General features: G+C 43.0%; 1 protein-coding gene across 4 annotated transcripts in view; it reads right to left on the bottom strand.

Annotated features, from left to right (window-relative positions):
- Positions 1 to 22,906, bottom strand: part of ELMO1 (engulfment and cell motility 1) — a 525,628-nt gene that overhangs the window by 25,551 nt on the left and 477,171 nt on the right. For all 4 annotated transcript variants that reach the window (XM_058528310.1, XM_058528301.1, XM_058528318.1 and 1 more), the window contains 3 exons: positions 17,057 to 17,220; positions 9,087 to 9,199; positions 25 to 132 (listed from right to left, as the gene is read on the bottom strand). In XM_058528310.1, the coding sequence (XP_058384293.1) occupies positions 25 to 132; positions 9,087 to 9,199; positions 17,057 to 17,220 (385 nt within the window). The remainder of the gene's footprint in view (positions 1 to 24; positions 133 to 9,086; positions 9,200 to 17,056; positions 17,221 to 22,906) is intronic.

Raw genomic sequence — 22,906 nt, forward strand, 5'->3', positions numbered from 1 at the left:
CTCCTACACAGGAGAGCCACTTACGTTTGTCCTGCAAGGAGTCATGGGGCACTTCTCCCTGAGGACTTTCTTCCAAGTCTCCATAATGCAGGACCTTGTGGTTTGGTGAAAGCCGACAATACCAAAACTTGTCTGGGGAAAAAAAACACAAATTTACAAGGTAAGTGATTCTGGTTTCCAAAAATATCAACATCCTTATTTCCTAATAGTCTTGCTTGGAGGAATAAGCAATTCATTTGATTTTAAGTGTTTAGGAAGGAATGAATTCTAGAGCCCTTGGCAGTCAGTCCCTTTTTGGTTTTGATATTTAGTTAGCACCTGTCCTGCCTCGTATACATTTGGTAACCATTGGGCTTTCCCTTCATTTACAATGGCAACAGGTTTTCTGAAGTGGTGGTTTCCAGAGGGTTATTTTATCAGTATCTACAACAACTATGGGAATTATTCCTTATCCACTTAGGCCTGACAAAAGCAGGGAGAGATGCAGCAAAAACAGCTCTCCACTTTCCTCTCTGAGATTTTAAGACTGTTGAGACAGTTGTGTGCTATATCTTGGTTGGCACACCAAGCCCCCGACCCTTGAGGCTAATACACACAACTTAATTAATGAATGAATTGTTAGGATGCTAGTGATACACACAAGGGGTGGAATTCGTCAGGAAATAATTTAAATAATTCAAGGATTTATTCAAAGAATGAAGATATTCACAATCATCTCCTCTCTAATGCCTAGAGTTTAGTTGTCTAAATAGGCATGACAAAGACCTTAGGATCCTTCTTGTAAATAACTCCCTCAACTTGACCTCCTCTGCCCTCAAATGCAATTTAAAATTTTTGCATAAGGTTGTGAGGTAGGGAGAAGGAGGCAAAGAGCACTTTTTATAGATGAGGAACCTAAATTGTGACAACAACTTTTGTGTAGCTCTCAAGGCTGTGCTTAGATGGTACCTCCTCCAGGAAGCCCTCTTTGATTACTGTAGCCAAAGGGACTCTCCCCATCCTCTTAGCTGCTCCAGCAACTTCTTTGATTACTGGTGCCCACATGTTAAACACCTTAGTATTCCCCATTATCTGCCACAGACCCTAGGTAAGCAACTTGCCCTAGTGGGTGTATTGTGAACAATTACTGACGGAAGACGACGACTCCAGGAGAGTCATCAGCCTGACGGTGTGGAGGAGCCAGGGCTCTCTGATGACAGCCACTGTCTACAAATACAACTTGTTTTGAAACCACTCTGACTAAAAAGCCCTCCATAATATTTTAAGAAAAGCGTTTTTCTATCTAAAATTGCTTTCACTGCAAAACCATGTTTTAACGATTCTTTTAATAGAAAAGAAAGTTTCAGAAATGGAAGTGAAACCCACACAATGAACAAAGAAAATGCCCCAACTTGATCCACAGAAGCAAAATGCCTCTGTGATTCCTATCTTCCTCATCTATAAGTAGGGATTGAGAATTCCTGAATGCAGTCAGAATATGGCGATCCATATATTTAAAAGAATTGAACTCTGCTAGGAAAATTTAAGAGGAAAGAATAAGTTATTTGATGGCTAGGAAAACATCTGGAATTGCTAAATTTTCAAAATTATGTTTTATATATATACATGTATGTATATATCTATATATCCCCTCATCACACGTCATTTTTCTGGGTGAACATTTCAGAGGGAGAAAATAAAGTTATCCCCTGGATAATTCACAGCCATTTTACTTAGGCAAATGTGTAATTATCAGTTTTCCATGAGGAGAATTTGGGAATTTGACTTGTAATTCACAATAGAAACTGTGAATTCCAAAGGAGCAGGCCATGCTCTGGCTGTGAGCATCACAGCGCCCTTGGGGGCCTGGCATGACAGGCTGTAGAGGCTTCTTCTCCCCAAAAGGAGCTTTCACCCTGTCTAAACGGCCTGTGACGACCACAAAGCCAGCTGGCGAAGTTTGTGATACAGCTTTCCTTCCCCTGCGACCTCTGAGGTGGGATTTTGGCTAAGGGAGTGACTGAGGGTAACAGAAAGCGGGGAAGGAAGTCAGTGAGCTGTGGCGCTTGGACACACTGGTCTTATTTTCAGTAAGGTCTTAGCCTGTTGTTTCTAGGAAGTCCTTGCTTCTCAAGCTAGGGGGAAGCTCTAGGGGTTAGTGGTGGTGACCTGAAGCTCAAGGGTCAATACGGTGCAATCAGAGAACATCTATCATCCTCAACACATCTGGGGGAGCATTAAGAAACTCAAGCAGTACAAACATACATTTTGGAATAAAATGCTCAACTTATATTTATTTCTAAGACTTCAAAAAAACTTTGCTGCACATACTTTCAGGGTAAGTTTATTTACCCAACAAATACTCGCAGAGTGCCTACAGCGCACACAGCACTCTACTGGGTGTTGCAAAAAATCATTAGGATGACAGGCAGACGTGAGAGACGAAGCCAAGAAGCTCAAGGAGAAGGAGTTCCCTCTGTTCTTGATGGCAACTGAGAGAAAGATGGTGGAGACACTTGTTCCCCAGGTCTGGGAAGTAGGAACGGGGACTCAGCAATTCTGCCTGTTCTATAGGGAAAAACAGGAATAGGGTATGTCTTTTGTGTAACATATTCTTACATTCAGAAACATTTAGAGAACAGTGGCTATTTATCAGGGGTCCAGGAGGCGAAACAACCATCTTCCTCGCAAAGTTGCAGTCGATGTTTATTTAAAAGAAACACCAAAGGATACCTGGAACCCCGCCATAACAATAGCTGGTGTATAGCTGACAGAATTTCCTCCTTCCAGCTGCTTAAATTCTTTTGACTTTTATGAAACCACCCTCCTCTGGTTTTCCTCTTACCTCTGGCTATCCTATATAAGTTCCTCTTTCTCTGTCTACCACTAAAATGGTAGCGAGCAAAAAGATCTGTGTATCACGGACGTAAGTGATGTGTTCCTCTCCTCCCTATCAAATAGGAAGTCTTGGATAGATGATAAAATATTGGAAAAGGCTTGGGAAGGTTGTTTTGATCATAAGCAAATGGGTGGATACTCAGCTAGCATCTTCCTCAGGGTAAAGCCTGGAGTCGTCAGCTCTGGGAAGGTTTAGAGGCATCACGACTTCTGTGTGTGTGTTTTGAAGGTAGAGCTGCTATAAAGGAGAGCAGAGCCGCCAGCTCCACCAGCACAGCACACCGACTTGTTGGGTGAGACAGTTTCCGTGTCAGGCACTGGCAGCAGCTTGATGAGCAGTTTCTTTTATGGTAAGAAAAATGTGTATTTTCTTTTCAAAACCCAGCATGATGTTACTAGTTCCTCAATCCCTCTGGGCAATGAATGAGTGGATTGTGTCACTAAAAGCAATTAGCAGGAAACAGTGAGAACATTATCAAAGACTGTTTACTAGCATTGAAAGAGAAAACAGGAGTTAATATAAAGGTCTTCCAGTCAATTACAAATGTTTGTACGTTAATAGCCATCTCTTCATTCCCCAAACCCAAAAATTGAAAATATGAAGACAATTTTGTGCTTCACTCTTGTCTGTCTCAGTACGTGTGTGTGTGTGTGTGTGTGTGTGAAGAATCAAAGGGAAAGCTGGTTTCAAAACTCACAAGCCCAGTAAGAAGGTCTCCAGTGCTGATTAAAGCTATTCCCAATGTCACATAGATCATTATGGAGCTAATAACTTCTGACCACTGTAATTCTTGCAGTGATGCTCCATAGAACTTTCTGCAATGATGGAAATATTTTGTATCTGCTTTATCCAGTAGTAAGAAGAGAAATTTTAAATTTAATATTAATGAACTTAAATAGCCGTAGGTAGCTACATCAAACAATGCAGCTCATTGTCTGTCTTCATCGCCCAGGCTGGAGACAAGTTTGGGGCTGGCCAGCATGTTTTTAGGGGAGATGAGCAAGCTGAACAAGAGCTACCATTGTTGAGTGTGAACTGCTGGTCAGTTCAGTGAGGCTCAGGGCACAGCAAAAACTGAGCTGATCGACTCTGCCGTGGCCTCAGGGAGACATCGTCGTCTTGGGTGCAAAGCCCACAGTTGGCAGCTGGCTGCTGGCCCAGGGGGCCCTGAGAGTCCTTTGTTTGGGAGACAGGTGGCCCTTACTAAAATAAGTTCTTAGGGAACTTTCATTAGGATTTCAGATCTTTCCTAGGTTAACCTAAAATGTGCAAAATCTTCAGTGTGTTCAGGAGAAGGTCCACTCCCTGCCAAGGGTCAAACCTTTCCAGGTCACAAAACATGAGGGACTCCAGCAATGTTTTTGAAGGGAGATGTCATCTTCCGGGTGATGAGACACAAGATTTCTCTGCTGGTCCAGTAAAGGAAGACAACAACCATAGATGCAGACAAAGGTCATTCTTCCTTTCAAATCTTCCTCACTTCACTGGACATCCTTCAGAATAAGAGACTCGTGTTTTGATTCAGAATTCTGCCTCCCTGGAGACTGCTGCCTCCTTTTACAGCAGAAGATTACTCCAGAGCCCCCAAATCCTTTTTAACCCATGGTTTGGCCTAATCAATGCCCTGGAGTAACACAGACCTGGGTTACATATCTGGCCCTGAACATCAGCCATGGAGTCTTGGCCAAATTATAAAAACCTTAGGGATCCCTGTTTGTCATTTGTTAAGTAATGCTAATAATGATATGAGTAAAACATATATAAACTGTCCATCATGCACCTTTCACAGAGGAGGCTTTCAATAAATATTGGCATCTCCCTATTCTTCCAGGCAATTCTCTTGTTCACACTACTGGTCCCTCCACCTTTTGAGAACAATGATTAGCTGTTCTTTTGATCTATTGGAAAGTGACTTTTTCTTGAAAATGTACTGGCTTTTCTTCCTTTCAAAATATGCATTTATTTATACCTGCCTTTTTGTACAAATGAGTTATGATAAGGTTTAATGAAATATTAAAAGAAAATTTCAATCATGGAAAGAGGAAGAAACAACCTGCTCCCCAAAAAAGTTTGTACGGTTACTGTTCTTGAACATACCATTTGGCTCTAGGTTTTCTGAGTGAGCTAAAAGAGCAAGGTAAGGTACATCGCCCTTGGCAGCAGTTGAGAAGCATGCCAATTCCTCAGGGGGACACATTTTGCCCACTATTGAGTTCCAAATTAAGTTTGGCATGCTAGTGCTTAGAGAAGGGATGCTGGTCAACAAAATGGACAACATCTTCAACGCGAGGCAAAAGTTCCAGGCTATCACTTCTTGAAATGACACTCCCATGTGTAGCTCTGGGCTCTTATCAAGACTATTCAATGCAAGTGATTCTGAAAGACTCTAATCTCTGAAACATAAGGAAAATAGGGGGCAGTTCTGAGCCTGCCGATTCTCATAAAGCAAATAATGGCCCTAACATAGACAACTTCTGGGATTTCATCTTAACTCTCTCCTAGAAGCCCAGGGAACACGGAAGTGAGGCAATCCCATTGTGAAGGACTGTGAACAAGAGCTTACATTCTCTATGGTGGGTGCGGAATGGAGTGAAGCAGGTATGTGATATCCATTGCCACTCTACCGCCTGTGTTTAAAAACCTATATTCTGAGGAACTACAAGCTGAAATTAATACTAAATATCATTAATGAATGTTGACAATGTGCCAAACACCCTACTAAGTGCTTTAGATGCATGATTTTATTTAACTCTTACAACTATTTGATGTAGGAACTGACATAATCCCCATTTGATAGATGAGGAAATAGAAGCACAGAGAGATCTAGTAGGTTGCCTAAGGCTGCCCAGATAGCAGGTGGGGAGGTAGGAACTTGAATGCAGCTTGACGTGTCCAACATGATTTACTGCCTCCCAGTTCTAACGTGGTCAGAATTCCCAGAAACCCAGACTTGTAAATATCTACATCAGACTAACCAAGCATCAGAGTTGCAAATGAGGCAGGTAGAATGATGTGCAAGTATCAACTCAGGGGCCTTCTAGCCCAACGTGGCACAGTAAAGGACTCTATGTCTGCTCCTTCACTTTCCAGTTCTGTGGGATGGGAAGCTCTTTCATATTTTACTCTATAAAGTTAATACTTAAATCCACTCATCTGTGTCTGACTCACCGTTGGACAAGTTTAAACAGAGTGTGGCCATGGCTCCTCTGTGGGTGTGTTTGCTCTTTAACCTGTGATGGCACACGGCTGTTCCTGTTTGAGATCTCATGTGGAAGTGCAGCTTTCTCGAAGGGATTAAAATGATTTTATGTCATGTCCTCATTAACCTATGTAAATCTAAATGGAATGTTTTGATGGGGTGATAGGAAACCAATTTCAGTGCAGTCTGCTTTGAATAGCCAGTCCTGGTGGTCTAGTGGTTAAGATTCAGCGCTCTCACCGCCATGGCCCTGGTTCATTTCTTGGTCAGGGAACCACATCACCTGTCTGTAGGTTGTCATACTGTGGCAGCCTCATGTTGCTGTGATGCTGAAAGTTATGCCACTGGTATTTCAAATACCAGCAGGGTCACCCATGGTGGACAGGTTTCAGCAGAGCTTCCAGACTAAGACAGACTAGGATGAAGGACCTGGCCATATACTTCCAAAAGAATTGGCCGTGAAAACCCATGAATAGCAGCAGAGCATTGTCTGATATAACACTGGAAGGGAGAGGATGGTGCAAAAAGACCAGGCAGGCAGAGTTACACTCTGCTGTACACAGGGTCACTAGGACTCAAAACCGACTCAACGGTATTATCAACAACTGCTCTGAATCCCTATTTTTAAGCACACAGAGCTAGTCACCAGATTTTAAGTCTATTTACCAAACACCAAAAAGCCCTCCTTTCTGCACTTAGATGATTTTATATTAAACACAGATGGTCATGATCCCTAGGGAGCTTAAATAATAAATTTTTAATCTAGATGCTAATTTTTTTGTTCACTAGGTAATTCAGTTTTAGAAAATTGGAAAATTTGCCAATAAGGGACTAACACTTCTTTAGCCAAAAAACTATAATTATCCCATCTAGAAACAGGATTATTCTAGCAGAATCTACCCATTTCAGTCTAGAAAGGGAAGTCTTGTGGTGAAGTAACCTGGAAGGTTAAATAGAGTTCTTTGGATTAGGTTCTCAAGGGTTCTAGCAGGGCATCAGTGGAGGCATTTGGTGGAATGTGTCTATTTGCCATCTCCCCCTCTCCCTACTTCTGTGCCCTTTGCCCAATGTCAAGTAAATAAAAACTTTATAAATCACCTTATGGAGGCAATATATTCTGAATATTGATTTTTTCCAAAGGCAATAAAGAGATCAGGGCATACAATTGACTATCTGGCTAACTGAGCTAACGGATCATTTAGTCCTATTCTCACACTTCATAGATGGGAACCTGTGGCCCTGAGAGATAACGTGTCCTGCCTAAAGACAGCCAGGTGGTTACTCACACAGTTGAGAAGCCTAGAGCCACGTCTACTCACTCCCAGCTCATTGCTCTTTTCCTACACGATCTTCCAGAATAATAGTAGCTACCCTTTGTTGTTGCTTTCTAAGAGCTACATTCATGATCACCTTTCTTCCTCACAATAACTTTAGGAGACAGGCATTGTCATCCTCATTTCAGATGGGGAACCACCCAAGGTCACACAGTTGGACAGGGGGAGAGGGAGGATTGTCCCACTTCATCTGGTTCCCAGGCTCTTGTCCTCACCACTGTGACACACTGTCTTCTTGGAACAGCATTTACTCTGATGAAGATGCCCAAGGGAAGGAGTGCAAGAGAAAGGAGGGAGTGAACTCATCCTTCAGTGGCTGAATGGGAGAGATGAGTTCTCTTCCTCTGTTGGTAATATGAGCCTTTCTCTGTCCCAGCTGTAACTCAGCCCTTTATTATTCTGCCCATTCTCCTCTCCTAAGGCCCAGCTTGAAGCTCACTGCCATGGCTTCACATCCTCTGGGAACAACCTGCATTTTCATTCCTCAAGGAAGATCTGCCTTTGGAAATTCCTTAATACGATTTTTAATGGCAATATTTGAAATACTTTGAATTTACTCAATATTCAGAACAAAGCTGTGAAGGTAAATCGCTGGTGTGATGGGCTCAGCATACACATGAAATGATGTTTGTCATTAGCGGGTGAGCTCTGTGTCTGAGCGGGGCATCCATCAGGTTTCAAAAATATCTGCAGAGTTTCTCCCGCCATAACTGATGTTTGTTCTTGGTGCAGTTGCTAATGCTTATGCTTGTTCCTGGCTGTTCCTCAATCTCTTCACCTCTCTCTAAACCTTATATTTCAGTTTTATTTTCTGACTTTGTTTTTGGGACAGTGTGATATGAGTACCTTGACTTTGCAATCAGTAGCATATCAAGAACATAAGAAAGCAATCAAGGGACTTCACTTCCCTGGCTAAGAAACAACTGGAAATGCTTTCTACCTATTGGAACTAGTCTAATGACACCCATTTTGACTTGATATTTTGGGATTAAAATTTATAGAGAGAATTCAGAAATTTGTCTTACAAGATTATGAAAACTGATTCTATCCTACTAGGGTCACTGTTACTTCTATCTCCAAATAAAATAATTCTGACCTGGAAGAGAATCAGTATGGGGATTTGAGAGAAAGGACCACTCATGCTGACTGCTTCAAGATCAAATCCAACACTGGGTGCCAGCTCACCTGACAGTGTAGCGAGTCATTAAATGTAAGGGCCAAAGAGCTGCTGGAGTATGAATCCTTGCTCTTCTGTGACTTTGGGCAAGTTACTCAATGTCTCAGTGCCCTAGTTTCCTTATCTGTAAACTGGATGTAACCACAGTAGCTACTTCATAGGGTTAGTGTGAGGATGAAATGCATTAACATGAGTAATATGAGAGCCTGGCACATGGTAAGCTCTCAGTACACGTTAGCAGTTGTTGAACCACTACTAGCAGACTTGTGGCACTAAGTGGCCCAGAATGGGTCGTCAGTTCCAGGGGTCTTCTGGTAACTGTGGACTTTGATTTTCCCTGGGTACGCTGGGGAATCAGAACTTACTGGGACTGCTATTCCTGTCCTGAGTACAATGCTGAGTGGCCTACCCTTAAACCAACACCCAAGTCATTGTGATTCCCCATGGAGCAGGCCACTGTTCACCCAGTCAAGTGTGGAGTGACGCCAGACACCATACCTTGCCTCCGCCGGCAGTTGAGTTTCCTAAAGCAGGTCCCTTCCACGAGGCGGTTCAGGCGTTGCTGTTTGATCAGCTCCAAGATTTCTGGCTGAATCTTCTCCTTTAGTTCTCTGTGAAAGGGTAAACACATATTCCACAGCATGCCTTGAGAACAGTGCTTGGTTGAAAGGGCATCGTGGGCAGATGGGGCAGGGGAGTGCAAGCTGCATCTTTTCATGAACATCTCAATGCCTCCCAAGATGGTGCTTTACAGAACCATTTATTAAGTGTCAGTGGACAGGGTTATCTGTTATAAGAACACTATAGATTCTCTGACATTTACAGAATACCCACAAAAGCACCAGCCCCTTCAGTGATGTTTTTCTAGACCAAAGTGTCCTGAGAAATTTCCTCTCTTGTTTTACAAAGCCACAGATATAAATTTATGCAACAATTCACTCAGCTCTACAGAGGCAATAAGTCTCTGGCTACATTCCCCCTCTATAGTAGGTAAACTCCTACTGCATTTGTGATCTGACCAAACAGGAATATTAGGCAACCACACGGTTACTATTCCACAGCAAACACTGTATCCTGGGCAAACCACAGGACCACATTTTGCTTTCAAGTCTATCACTTACAAATGGGAACAACATGTCGTCCCACATTCTAGCCCACAGAGATTGGGATAACGATGGGATAAATTAAGGATTATTTGCATCTTGTCTCAGGCTAATATAATGTAATTTAGTTTTAGACGCACTGTGCTGTAAAGATATTATGATAGAGTGCAATGGTTTTTAAATCTTTTTTTTTTTTTTAAGTGCAGAGATTTTTTTATCATGTGAAATTTTATGTAGTGCCCTAGCATTTGAGTCTAGCAAAGTAAGAGTTGTTCTAGTGGAAGCTGGACAAGGAGACCCAGAGCCCAGCCCTCCAAGCAGTATTGAAAGTATTGATTAGAACAGAGATCTAGAACTCAGAAGACTAGGGTTTCAATCCTAGGCTCTGCCCATGACTAGCATGTCATGTAGCTCATCTAATCTCAGTTTCCTCAACTGGAAAACGGGATAAGAATCTTTTCTGGGAAATTGCTGTGACACCCAAAGGAGATAGTGTGAGTGCAACACTCTACAAGCATTGGGCAGAAATGCAAGGTATTGCTGAATTTGCTTTGATAATATCCTCTCCTTTCCTTAGGCCAAACACTCCATATGCCCATGTCACACGGTACTCAATGCTCACACGTTCCTCAGCCTCAGCTTTGACTCTGGACTTGCTCTGGACTGTGGGCAGTGTGTCTTCACACAGTCTCCTGTTCTCGGGTGGGGGAAGCACTAAGGCTTGCTAAGTGTCTGCTATGAGCCAGGTAGTACACTATGGAACTTTAGCTCATTTAACATTCCCTCCCCGCCCACCCCCCAAAGCCCCCAAGTTTTGGGAATAGGTGTTAATATCGTCTTTCCCGTCTTATAGATAGGTAGACAGCACACAGAGGTTAAGTGTAGAATAGGGGTACAAACTCAAGACTTCCTCGTGCAAACTACTTTTATTTACATGTGAGAAAAAAAGAATAAAAAAGTCACATAAAAGGATCTGGCTGTCTAACATGGTGTTCTAGTACTCCGTTAGTATATATTTTAGACTTAAATGGCCTCAAACCTTCTGTCATTTGATCCTGTTTCAAATGAACATTTATAAAGCATAACATGGAGATTCAGCCCTAATAATACAGCTTGGTACATTTGTAAAGCTTTTCCTGTGCGGATCTCAAAGGGTCTCATCTCAGGCTTTCAGATCACTAAAACTATTTATTATCTGCGTTCAGCTTTGGTGAAATGCACTCAGTAAATTGCAGCTTTGATGAACTCTGCTCTGAATGGAGAAGAAGGTAGGAAATTGCCAGGGCAGTTGCACCCACAATAAATCACTGTTCCTGACTTGTGAGGCGGGGCGACGAGGCAGAGAGGAAGAGACAGCATCGAAGGATGGAAAAATCACAGGAGAAAGAGTCTGGGAATTTCATCAATTCTTAGATTATAGATGTATCTTTAAATAATAGTTTTACTAGGCTAGAGTTGAGTTATTAAAATGGAGATGAAGATGCAGAGATGAGGACAAAAAGGAGGAAATAATTGAAAGTACTTCTAAGTAATTTTGATTGATGATTTGTGACTTCTTAGTGTAAGACCCAGGTGTGCTCTTCATGATACACTCCATTATGGAACTATCTTCTGGGGATGGAGTATCAGAATAGGAGAATCTGCTGCTGCAAGAGTTACCCTTTTATTATTGTGAACCCAAAGGACTCCAAAATATGATTGGACAATGAGGGAAATGGGAGCTTTGCTTTTTTTTTTTCTTTTTTTGGTGAGGAAGATTGTCCCTGAGCTAACATCTGTGCCAATCTTCTTCTATTTTGTATATGAGATGCCGCCACAGCATGGCCTGATGAGCGGTGTGTAGGTCCACGCCTGGGACCCGAACCTGTGAACCCCAGGCTGCTGAAATGGAGTGTGTGAACTTAATCACTACACCACTGGGCTGGCCCCCAGATTTGCTTTTTCCTATGAAATTTTCTCTTCTTTCCCTGCAAATGGACTCAGTAGCTATAAAATTCACTCATATTAGGAAAGCATATATAATCCCTACATGGCATTTCTATGGATGAAATTTGACTTCATGTTAATCCAGGTCATAACACCATGGGCTGGAACTGGGTTTTGAAATTCTCAGCTTGGGGTCAATGAGGCCAAGGTCTTGGGTTTACTGGCTTTGTTTTGATAAATATTCCTCTAATTCTATTTAAAGGCCTTATACATAAATAGAAGGATGAAGGTTAAAAGAGGTAGGGTAAATGAGCGTGTGAAGAGCAATTCAAAGTCTAGCACCGTTTCTAGAAGACAATTCCAAGTCTGGGCCCAAGGAGGCCAGTGCCATACGCAGAAGACAGACAGCACCACTAGACTGGTGAGATCCCTTCCTGGACCTGGGATCTGCCCCACTGAGCTGTTACCTGGTGTTCATCTAGAACAGAAGTTGGGAAATTTTTTCTGTAAAAGGCCAGATAGTAAATATTTCAGGCTTTGTGGGCCACACGTTGTCTGTTGCAACTACTCAACTCTGCCATGGTGAGTGAAAGCAGGCGACAGTATGCCAACAAATGAGCACAGCTGTGTTCCAATAAAACCCTATTTGCAAAAACAGGTAGCGGGTGGGATTTGGCTCAAGAGCTATAGTTTGCCCACCCCTCATCTAAGAGGGCTCTGTGGAGACTTTGGGCTGAGTGACACTGTCAGTTGCATAGAAATGGATCTGTTTCTGTCTCAACACTGGGGGCCCTCCAGGCTCAGTCCTTGCACCTCTTCTGTTCTTTACATTATGGCTGTAAATAGCAACTTTATGCTGGCAACTCCCAAATTTATATTTCCAACCTAGACCTCTTGGCTGAACTCCAAACTCATCCATCCAAGTGCCTCCTTGGACGTCTCATGGACACCTGGAACTTGACATGTCCAAAGCTGAATTCCCGATCCCCTGTCCAAGCCCGCTCCACTCACTCTGTCCTTCAGTTAGGCGCTCAGGCTCCAAACCTGGAGCTCATCCTTGACTCCTCTCTTTCTCGTACACTCCACATCTAATCTGCCAGGCAGTACCATTGTTTCTTATCTTCAAAATCTATCCAAGCTATTGTAGAGAGTAATCACTTCTCATCACCTCTTGCTTGGATTACTGAAATAACTTTCTCACTGATCTCCCTGCTTCCAAACTTGCTGCCTTGGAGTCTATTCCCAATACAGCAGCAAGAGGGATTAGTTAAACACCCAAGTAAGAGCACGTCAGTCCTCTGCTCAAAACTCTGCAATGGCCCCCCAACAAGGCCCTACGTAATCAGGCTCCCGGCCACCTCTCTGGCCTCACCTCCTATTGTTCTCTCTCTTGCTTGTTCTGCTCCAGCCATACTGGCCTCCTTGTTATTCGCTGAGCAGCCAGATCTGCTCCTACCTCAGGGCCTTTGCACTGGTGTTTCTATCTGCTGGACTACCCTTCTCCCAAATACACACATAGCCTGCTCCCTTAGTCCCTTACACATCTTTACTCAAATGTCACCATCTCAACTAGAGGGATCTACTCTGACCACTTTATTTAAAACTGCCAACTCTCTATTTCCTCTGTTCTGCTTTATTTTTCCATTGCCTGTATCCTCTTTTACCATGCTATAATCTTATTTACCACGTTTATCGTCTGCCTTTCTCCCCACTAAAATATAATCATTATGGGGCGAGAACTGTGTCTGTTCTCATCACTGATGAGTCATCAACACATAGATCAGTACCTGGCATGTGGCAGGTACTTGATAAGTATTTGTCAAGTGCATTGAACATTGATAATTGTGTAACTGACCAGACTGCCCTACCAGCACTGGCTATGACAAAGCCTGGAGCAGAGCTTGTGGCCAATCTTTAGTGAGGACGCAGATTTGCAGGACAGGCATTAACCTTATTTCTGGCACTATTTGTTTTTACTTTTTCTTTCTCACCTACTTTTACTATACTTTCTGAGATAAGGCGAGGCATATAGAATATATTCATAGTGTCAGTTTTACCATTTACATATTAACAGTGTGACAACTTGTTAAATTCTGGGTATTGGCTAATAATGAGTGACCATTTCTCTGAGTGGATATTATGTGTCAGGCATATGCTTAAGGGCTTTTCATGCATTACTTCACTGAATCCTCATACCAACCCAACAATGAAGAGACTTTTATCATCTTCATTTTTAGACCAAAAAAACAGGCTTAGAATAGGCTATATAACTTGCCCAAAGAGCCACATTTGTAGGTGGTGGCCTTGGAATCTGATCCCACATCTGTTAGCTCCCCGGGTCTGGGTTTTTACTACTTTGCTTCACTGGTGTCTGTCCTTGCATCTCCTCTTCCTCCCCAAAATAGACCTATTTTTGGACTATTCAAGCTTTTTACATCCAATAGCTTGGATTAATTGTGTGGATGGTCTTATCTTCTCTGTCAAGTCATGCTAAGCAGAAAATAACAAATACCTCCTCTCTGAAATAATTAGTCAAGATCTAAAAAATAAAACAGAGCTTCTTGAACCCACTGAATATATGTTCCCCTCAAACATTTGCTCACACGGAGTTTGCATTTTTCTTCTAAGGAAATATAGACGTTTTACAAAATGGGACGCATGCCTCAAGGGGTCTTTGTGGCAGTGAGGTTTGCCACTGTGCCGTGTGCAGCATGCACAGAGGCAGCCAGGCAGGCAATGGGGAGAGCACTACGGGGGTCAGGTGGAGAGGCAGGCAAGCATGGCCATCAGGGTTCCGCACCAGCGGTCAGGCCCCAGCCAAGTCATTTTCCCAGTCTGCAAAATGACCATCCTGAACTCGATGACCTTAAGGGTGCTTTCCAGCTCTAAAATTCTAATATCCTAACTCCCGAGCTTGGGTTAGATGCATCTCCTTTGCGCTCTCATGACAATCCACCCACCTGTGCTTTTTCCAAGCAAGCACTGAGCACAGCCCCTGGTAATCCCTCCAACCCCAGCTTTAAAGCCTATGACAGTGGCGGCCAAGCGTCTTTGGTTCTCTCTCTGTCCTTAGCCCCTCGGGCAGGGCCTGACAGGTAGGAGTCACTCAATACATACTTGTTAAATGAATAAATGAATGAAAATAATCAAATATGGTTTGTCCCTTTCTTTTGTTTACTTGGGTTTACGCTGTGAGACACTTGTGAGGCATTTAGACTTCATCCAACCCCACAATGAGTTCCTGTCTAGTAGATCATTCTAACAGACAAAACATCACTGGAGAAGAAGCTGGAGGCTGGTTCCTGCCTGCCTGTCTCAGCGGCTAGGATAAGGATCAGGTTTGTTCATGGCCTTCCCGCTTAAATGCTATAGCTTCTGACTCGTCTTTATGACTTTACTGCAGCTATCCCAAGAAACCCAGTGGGCCGTGGAGCTTTTCAGTCCTGTGGCCGAGTGATGATGCCAAAGTTACATACATACAGGAGATTTCCTTCATATTTGCATTGCTTCTTCTTACATAATAAATGTAAAGCTAAGAGCTTCTTGGAATAAAGGGAAAATAAACTTCAGAATGTCACAGGCAGAGCCTTGGGAAGTAAAGACATGAAGCCAAAGCAAGAGCAAAGTGTTCACACTTGACATGTAGTTAACCTTCTTACCTGGAACAAAGTCACAGTCAATCATTAATTTAGAATCTCTTGGCCTTAGCTCAAGTGGTTCCTCAAGTCTCCCTTTAGGTTTTACGAATTACTGTCAAAAGCATAATAAAGTCTCCTTGTGTTTACACATCTGCCGAAACAGATGTTATGAAATCCAATGTGTCAGTACTATACGCCCTGGGATGGGACGAAGCGCCACTGTCCCTCCTTGCCAGTGAGAAACTGCATCTCTGAGGAGTCAATCATTTATCTGAAGTGCTTTCTCTTCAGTATTTTGTTATATTCTGTTCAGCTATTACCTTCTTCTGGCTGAGGACCAATGCAAAGCCCCAGCAGCGCCCCTCATACAGCTGACAGGTACTCAATGCAGGGATAACTTAGGTTTTACAATAATACAAGCCAAAGACCTTCAGGAAGCATTTCCCCTCCCCTGCTGCCTGACTTCATTCCCACTGAGGTCTGCAGTTCTAATCTGCAGTTTCTAAAGGTGCTTCTTAAAGTTTGAAAACAAACACAAAGTAGATATTATAGCTTGGTTACTGTCTATTCAGACCTGTGCACTGTTTTTAACTTCATCTTAATCTTGCACTTGGCAAAGGAGCTCTGGTAGAGTGGACGAAGCATTAGCTGAGGGGCCAGAGGACTGGAATTCAAGTCCTGGCTCCTCCACTTGCTAACAAGGTCCTCACCTCTCTAGACTATATCCTGGTCCTTGAATGGGAATAAGACCTGCCTATCTTACATGGACGGGAGGAAATGAAACAGCAGGAGGGGATGCTTTGCAAATTGCCAAGCATTCAAAATGTCAAATCCATAAGAGCAAAAAACAGAAAGGGGGGCAGAAAGAAAAAAAAAAAATCAGAAACAGAGAGAGAGAGAGGTTTAAAATGGGCTTCATAATGACACTTATGTTGTAAGTTGGCTTCATATGCAAGTTCAGAAGAAGCTGTGTCCAGTCTCCCATGTGAAGAATGAGAATACATGTCAAACACTTCCCTTACCCCCCCCCTTTTGCTTATTTCCTTCTCTATAAATTATAAGGATAACAAAACTGACCTAGTTCTTAGGAAAGGACAAGGGAAGATTAACAGGTCAGTTCTAAGAAAAGATGAAGCAAACAAAACAGGCCTCATGTTCGAGGTTCAGAATATCTTAGAGATGGAGATACATGAAATTACACAACTGTTGCAAGTGGAATTTGACGCAAAGTCCTAAAATATCAGAGGCCCGCTGCCTCTCTACCTTAGGCCTGTAGGTCAACAGTCACAAGAGCAATACGAGATTCTCTGAAGCAAAGCAGAGCCAAAGGGCAGGGAGAAGGTGGATCTCTCCCTTCCTCTCAAGTTCTCCCTCCCACTCACACAACTTCAGTGTTCATGTTGCTTTAATTATTGGTGACCTCACGGTGGCTGGGTCAGAGCATCTTGCTACTCAAAGGCACCTATATAGAGTATAGCTTCACAGGCAAAAAAATTTGTCCCAAGTGTTAGAAAACGTCCCAAACTTTTCAGCTACAAATCCTTAGAGGATTTGTCAGCAACTGGGCCACTTCCTGGTTTAGATCTTTCTGCCAGTATCTGTCCCCACCTCCCACTCAGCCCATCCCTGCCCAGCTTTCCTTAAAGAGTTGCTGAGACTTCATGAACTGAATTGAGATCTTTTGAATGTCTTTTGTTGGCCTTCCATAAAGAGCTCACAACGCAGCCCAGCTGTGGGATAGGCTTTCACTCCAGAAACCATGTCAGAGCCTTTGAGGAGACAGATATCAGAGGCAACTTACAAAATCGGGCGAGACTGGAAATCTTCCTGGTTCATCCTCTCAGACTGGCGGATTTTCAGGATCTCAGTGTAGCTCAGGTTCTGCAGTTTGCTCTTGAACTGGTCCAGGGAGCTAGGCTTGGTTGTAAGAGCTCTCATAACCTGCTCCTTCACCACCTGCATTACCTGTAGATGAAAGGAAGACCATAATTTTCCTGGGGGTTGACTTTGTCCATTCAGAAAAGTCTCCCCGAGTTAACCTCCCTGATCCCCTTTGCTTGCACTCTCAGCCCAAATCTTGAGCACGCTTTTCCAAAGAGTAAACCACCATTATGTACACCTTCCATCTTCTCTTGGAACCACAAGGAAGGAGATGGATTGACTAACTTCGAATTGGGGGGCAGGGAGGCTTGGGGTGAGAGGAGTGCTCCATTTGTTCAATATATTATGTGACTGCTGCTGAAGCAACACTGTAAACAATGCAAACTAAAGAACGAAAGAAGTCCAAGCAATAGCTAGAAGTCTGCATAATCATTATTTTCTCCAGGAGAAAATCGCTGAGACACAATTAACTGTGGAAATTTGGTTGGCACCAGTTCAAATGAATGTGAAATAATACCCACACTGGCCCCTCCCAGAATGCTTTCCCCATGTAGTTAGGTCCTGAGTGTTCCTCCAAATGATGCATTTGGAAATGTGCATGTAGTATTGCCTCTTTGAGCCAGGCACTAAAAAAAGAGGTCTATTAAATTAGCACAGCTTTATCCCACTGGACGCCTCAAGAAAAAAGATGAATATGGTAATGTGCTGCCTCAGGACAGGACCAGCCCACAAGGAGGCAATCAACCATTGCCTCTGTTAACGTGGATCCATCTTCATCAGAATAAATAAAGGAGGAAAAGATCAGAAAACACACAGAGGCATCCAAGAGACTTGCAGTAATCTTGCTGCTGCTTTTTTTGTCCTTCACTCCAGATGAAAACAACTGATACCATTGGTAAGGTATCTACTGTGTGCCAGATACTATGGTAGGCGTTTTATGTATGTTCTCTCTCTTAATCCACTCAATTCTATGAGGTAGATATTATCATCAATCCATTTACACATGAAGAAACTGAGGCTTCGAAACACTAAATAACTAGTTCAAAATCATACAGCTGGTTGGTAGGTGGCTGAGCTGGGATTTGAACCTAGGATTGTAAACATGCTACTATACTGCCAGCCCATGCCACCATTCTCGAACTCGCTTAGTAACTGAAAAATAAGAGAAAACCACAAATGCACCTCAACGATATGCTAGATTCTGTGCCAGGCACTCTGCTGTTCATCACCTCATTTAATCCTCCCTCCAATACAGCACAATGGGTGTTACCACCACTATTTTAAAGATAAGGAAACTGAGACTGAGAAGGATTGAGGAGTTGTTTAAGGTCACACGAAGTATGATACCAAGTAGCCCAGTACGGTGGAGACAGCATATGCTCGATGTTGAACAGCCCTGGGTTACCACTTCCCTTTTGTCACTATGAATGTGATCCCAATACACTCCTCATGGCTTCTAACCAGTTGTTTGCTCAACAATTCATGCATGGTAGGTACTCAGTAACTGCTCACTGACTAGTCCCACCAACATTCCACTTTCATGAAATGTTATTATGGTAGAGGTAACAGCTTTATACTATGAAAAAGACTGTGGAAAACCAGAACTTCCAAATCTGCCTGACTGCTAGGTGATGGGAAAATCTCACCACCTCAGGAAATATTAGGCAGCTGAAATGTCCTCCAAACACTTGACAGCTCCTGCACTTGCTGAGCTCTGTTTAATGGTGCTGCCCCTCTCTGATGGTGGAGGTTGCTAAGCAATCTGCTCAGATTTCTTTCTCCAAGTGTACATCTCTCCTATAGCTGCCCTATCCACAGAAGGACCTGTCCAGTGATCTGTAGGGGTCTAGAGGCCATTCGGAGGCAGAAAAAGAAAGTGAATCCTCCTTGGCAGCAAAACTAAACTGGCCTCAGGAAGACCAGAGTGGTGCCCATCAGGCCGAAGGGGATCTCACAGGGCCATTAGTCCCCTAACTCAGGGATGCCAGTTGTCCTCACTCTTTAGTCATCTGCACACCCATTGCTTTCTGTGCTTCCGTGCTCCCAGGGGTCCTATGTCAACCACATTTTCCTTTAGTCAACTGAAAATGGCTGAACTGAAGGTGAGATGAGTCACAGGTGGCTGGAAGAAAGACAAATGTATTTCCAAGTGATATCAACTCTCATTTTTCCTTATACACTTCTGACTTTTAGGAATCCAAGTCCACAGCAAGAATATCCTCTACTAGGTAACATATTTGCGTTTTCGTAGGGGCTTTCTGAGAGGTAATAGCTTATCACAAAAAATGAGTCTAATTGCAGGGACCTCAGGAAACTACAGAAGAAAACTTGAGGGATGACAGATCAATATCATTCATGCATGGATCTGCCTTATCCGGTAGGTACCACTGATTTCAGAGGACCTGTGTACCACGCCTGCCCTGTGAAGAAGTGGTTGCTGGTGACAGCAGTGATGGAAAGGTATAAAGGCAACTGTCTTACAGACTTCTGACTCATGGGTGTTTCTAGGGCCATGGCTGGGTTGCTTCCTGCAGTCTAACTCAGCTTGTTATTAGCTTACCATAAATCAGACTGTACTGATAGAAAGTACCAAGAAAAATTTGCTTGAAAAGCTTTTATTTGTAAAGTCAACACAACAAACATTACTGATTTCTTACCATGTGTCTCTGCTGGGTGGGGCACTAGGAATTCAAAGATAAATAAGATATGGCCCTTGTCTTCTGTGCACTAATGGTCTAATAACAGAACTAGACATGGGCAAAGATCATTACGATAGAAGCGTAGACGTGACAGAGAAGATGGACTGATGGACTTTGTTGGTAGGTGGGGAAACATTTCAGAGAAGAAGACATCATATGGGTTTTGCAGGAAGAACAGGTGTTCAATGGTGTGGAAACAGACGAATAATCTGGACACTACCACACATTAGCCACTTTGAATCTGGGTTGCATCTGAATTAGGACTTGTTACATAAGCATCATTTCATGCCTCCAGCATAACAGCATAAAAAAAATTTCCAGTTGACCTTCCACCTGATCTGCTTCTTTTTTTACTCAGGCAAAATGCTAAATTTGGGATGCTCGACAAATTTTGAAATTGTGACCATCTTATATCATGCAGTATCAGTGGTGGTTAAATTTGGTCAAGGCTGAATTATAATGCTTTGCTGTTTCATGTGAGGGGCACCACAGGAGCTGCCCCTTTCCTCATTTAGAGAAATACAGAGTTGAACCAAGGAGATAATTAGCATCTCCCAATGTTATTTAACCTTCAGGTGGGAGGTAGGACATGTATGAGAGACAAAGATACAGTGATTAGAATACTAAAAATGAAGAAGAGATTTTTTAAATAGAATCAGGTTAAAGCTGGGAGAGTTTTAGAGATATCTCCACTTCCCTCATTTTATAGATGAGGAAACAGAAGCTCAGAGGGCCAGGTGATTCCTCTACTTCATGTGTTTCTTTAATGGGCTGTCACAGAGATGACAACCACCAGACCACATCTGACTAGACACAATGATCACAAAAGGAAGTGGGCATGTGACCTAAACTGACCAATCAGCATCATCCCCAGACTTTTCTGACTTGACTTGAGGCAAAGCTGACGCATGCTCTTTCCTCCACAAATTAAGAACTTTAACAAGACTATCCTAACCCTTAATACACAGGAGAGGGAAGATAATGAGACTGATGCCAATAGAATCAGACAGAAGAAAGACAGAAGTGTGTGTGTATGCGAGAGTGTTAATAATGGTGAAGCCATATTCAGCCATAAAGTCAGCCCAACCCTGACATTTGGTGGTTTAGTTACGTGAACCGTTTTTTCCCTTAAGGTGGTTTGAATGGGATTGTTGTTACTTGCAACCAAAAACTCCAAAGAATACATTCAATGAAGTCAAAGAAGAGTACCAGCTTGTGGGGCTGAAGCTGCCCGGATTGGGTAGATGTAGAAGAAGGCTGGATAGAAACAATGAAGCTACTTCAATAAGAAATAACTTTAAAAATCATATTCATTTATATGCTCATGGTTGTACCTTTACATAGAAATCATGATAATCCTTTACGTAATACGGGAAATGCTTCAGCTCCTACTTACATCTTACACTAAAAATCCACTCTTAGAGCTTCATTCCTCTAGCTTAAGACTGTGATCCCTGCTAGATGTAAGAATCCGTAAGTGGAATAATCCTTTAAATTCCCAACAATCAGTTATACTTCAGATTGAAGAAAATACACACCATTTCCTAAGAGTAGGTTGATAGGATAAGAGAGAAGCGGCCAAGAGGGCACCTGGCCCCAGGGAAAGGGATGCAAGTGGTGGGTATACAGCACTGAACAGAGGTCGGTGGAGCCAAACACTGGCTTCACCTACTTCACTTCACAGTTGTGCTTGGCACTGGCCCCAAGAAGTTCTATGGTCACTCTGTGTGCCAAGGAAAATGACCCCAGCGAAAGATGTCATTGATTTTTTAAGAAGACAAAATAGTTATGTAAGTCAAATATTCCTCTATTCCTTTACAAAGTAGCTTCTACAAGGGCTACAATTAATTAATGGTGTTAAGACGCTGTTAATGCTCTATGCGTGCAATTTAAATCAAGACACTCACAACCACCATCCTTAACTGTCCTCTTTGGAAAATATCAGACCTTTTATCATTATTTGAAAAATCCAAAGACGGTGTTGCAGAGGCATCAGCAAATCAATGGACTTGAAACTTCTTAATCACAGCATACGCTTTGCCACAGACATCAAAGAAAACATGCTCATAGAGTCTGCCCTCATTGTTGGTATTGACGGATTATTTAACCAAGATCTGAACCATGCCTGTGGTGTATTTCTGGAGTTCTCCCAGTACATGTTCTCTGTAACAATGTCACATGTTACAAAAGAACTGGGAGTCCCACACGATACTTTTACCTCAAATGGAGAAAACCTTTTGGCTCCTTGGAAGACTGGGTTAAAGGTATAAGTGCTGAGGATCCCTGAATAGAATCAAGCATGCTGGTAGTCTAACTGTGCTCCTGGTTTCCTTCTTGTTAACTGAAATGTGCTCCTGGGTTTACTCCAAGATCTACCAAGCCTCTGTGTGCTCCTAGTCTAATCACCTCTTTGACCCTACTTTTATACCCACAACCTTTATCCAGCATCATTCACCCACTCATTCAACAACTGTTTTCTGAGCATCTACAGTGTGCGAGGCACTGTGAGTGGGACATTCGAAGCCTTGGGCTGAAGGAGCTCCCGGTCTGGGAAAGCGGATAAGACACACGTGTACCCTTGCCTCCCCCAAGGGAGGAAGTGATGTCACAGTGGAGCAAGGCAAGAGTTCATTCCCCAGATGCTTACTGAGCCCCTCTCAAATGTTGGCAGGCTGAGGGCACAGCACCAGGACTTTGCTGGGGCTTGAAGAGAGGCCAGATGTGGACATGATGAGGTGCAGGGGAGGAGCCATTCTTGGTGAAAGAAACAGTGTGAGCCAAGGGTTGGAGGGAGGAGAGCACAGCCCTGAGTGGGGAAGAGTGTATGGTGGTTTCATTTAGTTGGAGAAACAAGATGGGGCTGCAAGGTGAGGTTGAAAGTCAGGCAGGACTACATGGTGGGTAGCTTGCTGGCTTAGATGGAAAATTTGGATTTCTTTTTCCTGAAACCAATGATAAGAGGATGTTGGGGTGTGTGATGGAATTCAATAATATAAAGTATGTTGGGACACATACAAAGGAGTCACTATTCCTGCTCCAGCTGGGGTAAAGAGGGATGTCAGAGAAGTCTG

Source organism: Diceros bicornis, chromosome 3 (genome assembly GCF_020826845.1).
Source record: "Diceros bicornis minor isolate mBicDic1 chromosome 3, mDicBic1.mat.cur, whole genome shotgun sequence".
NCBI classification, from domain to species: domain Eukaryota; kingdom Metazoa; phylum Chordata; class Mammalia; order Perissodactyla; family Rhinocerotidae; genus Diceros; species Diceros bicornis.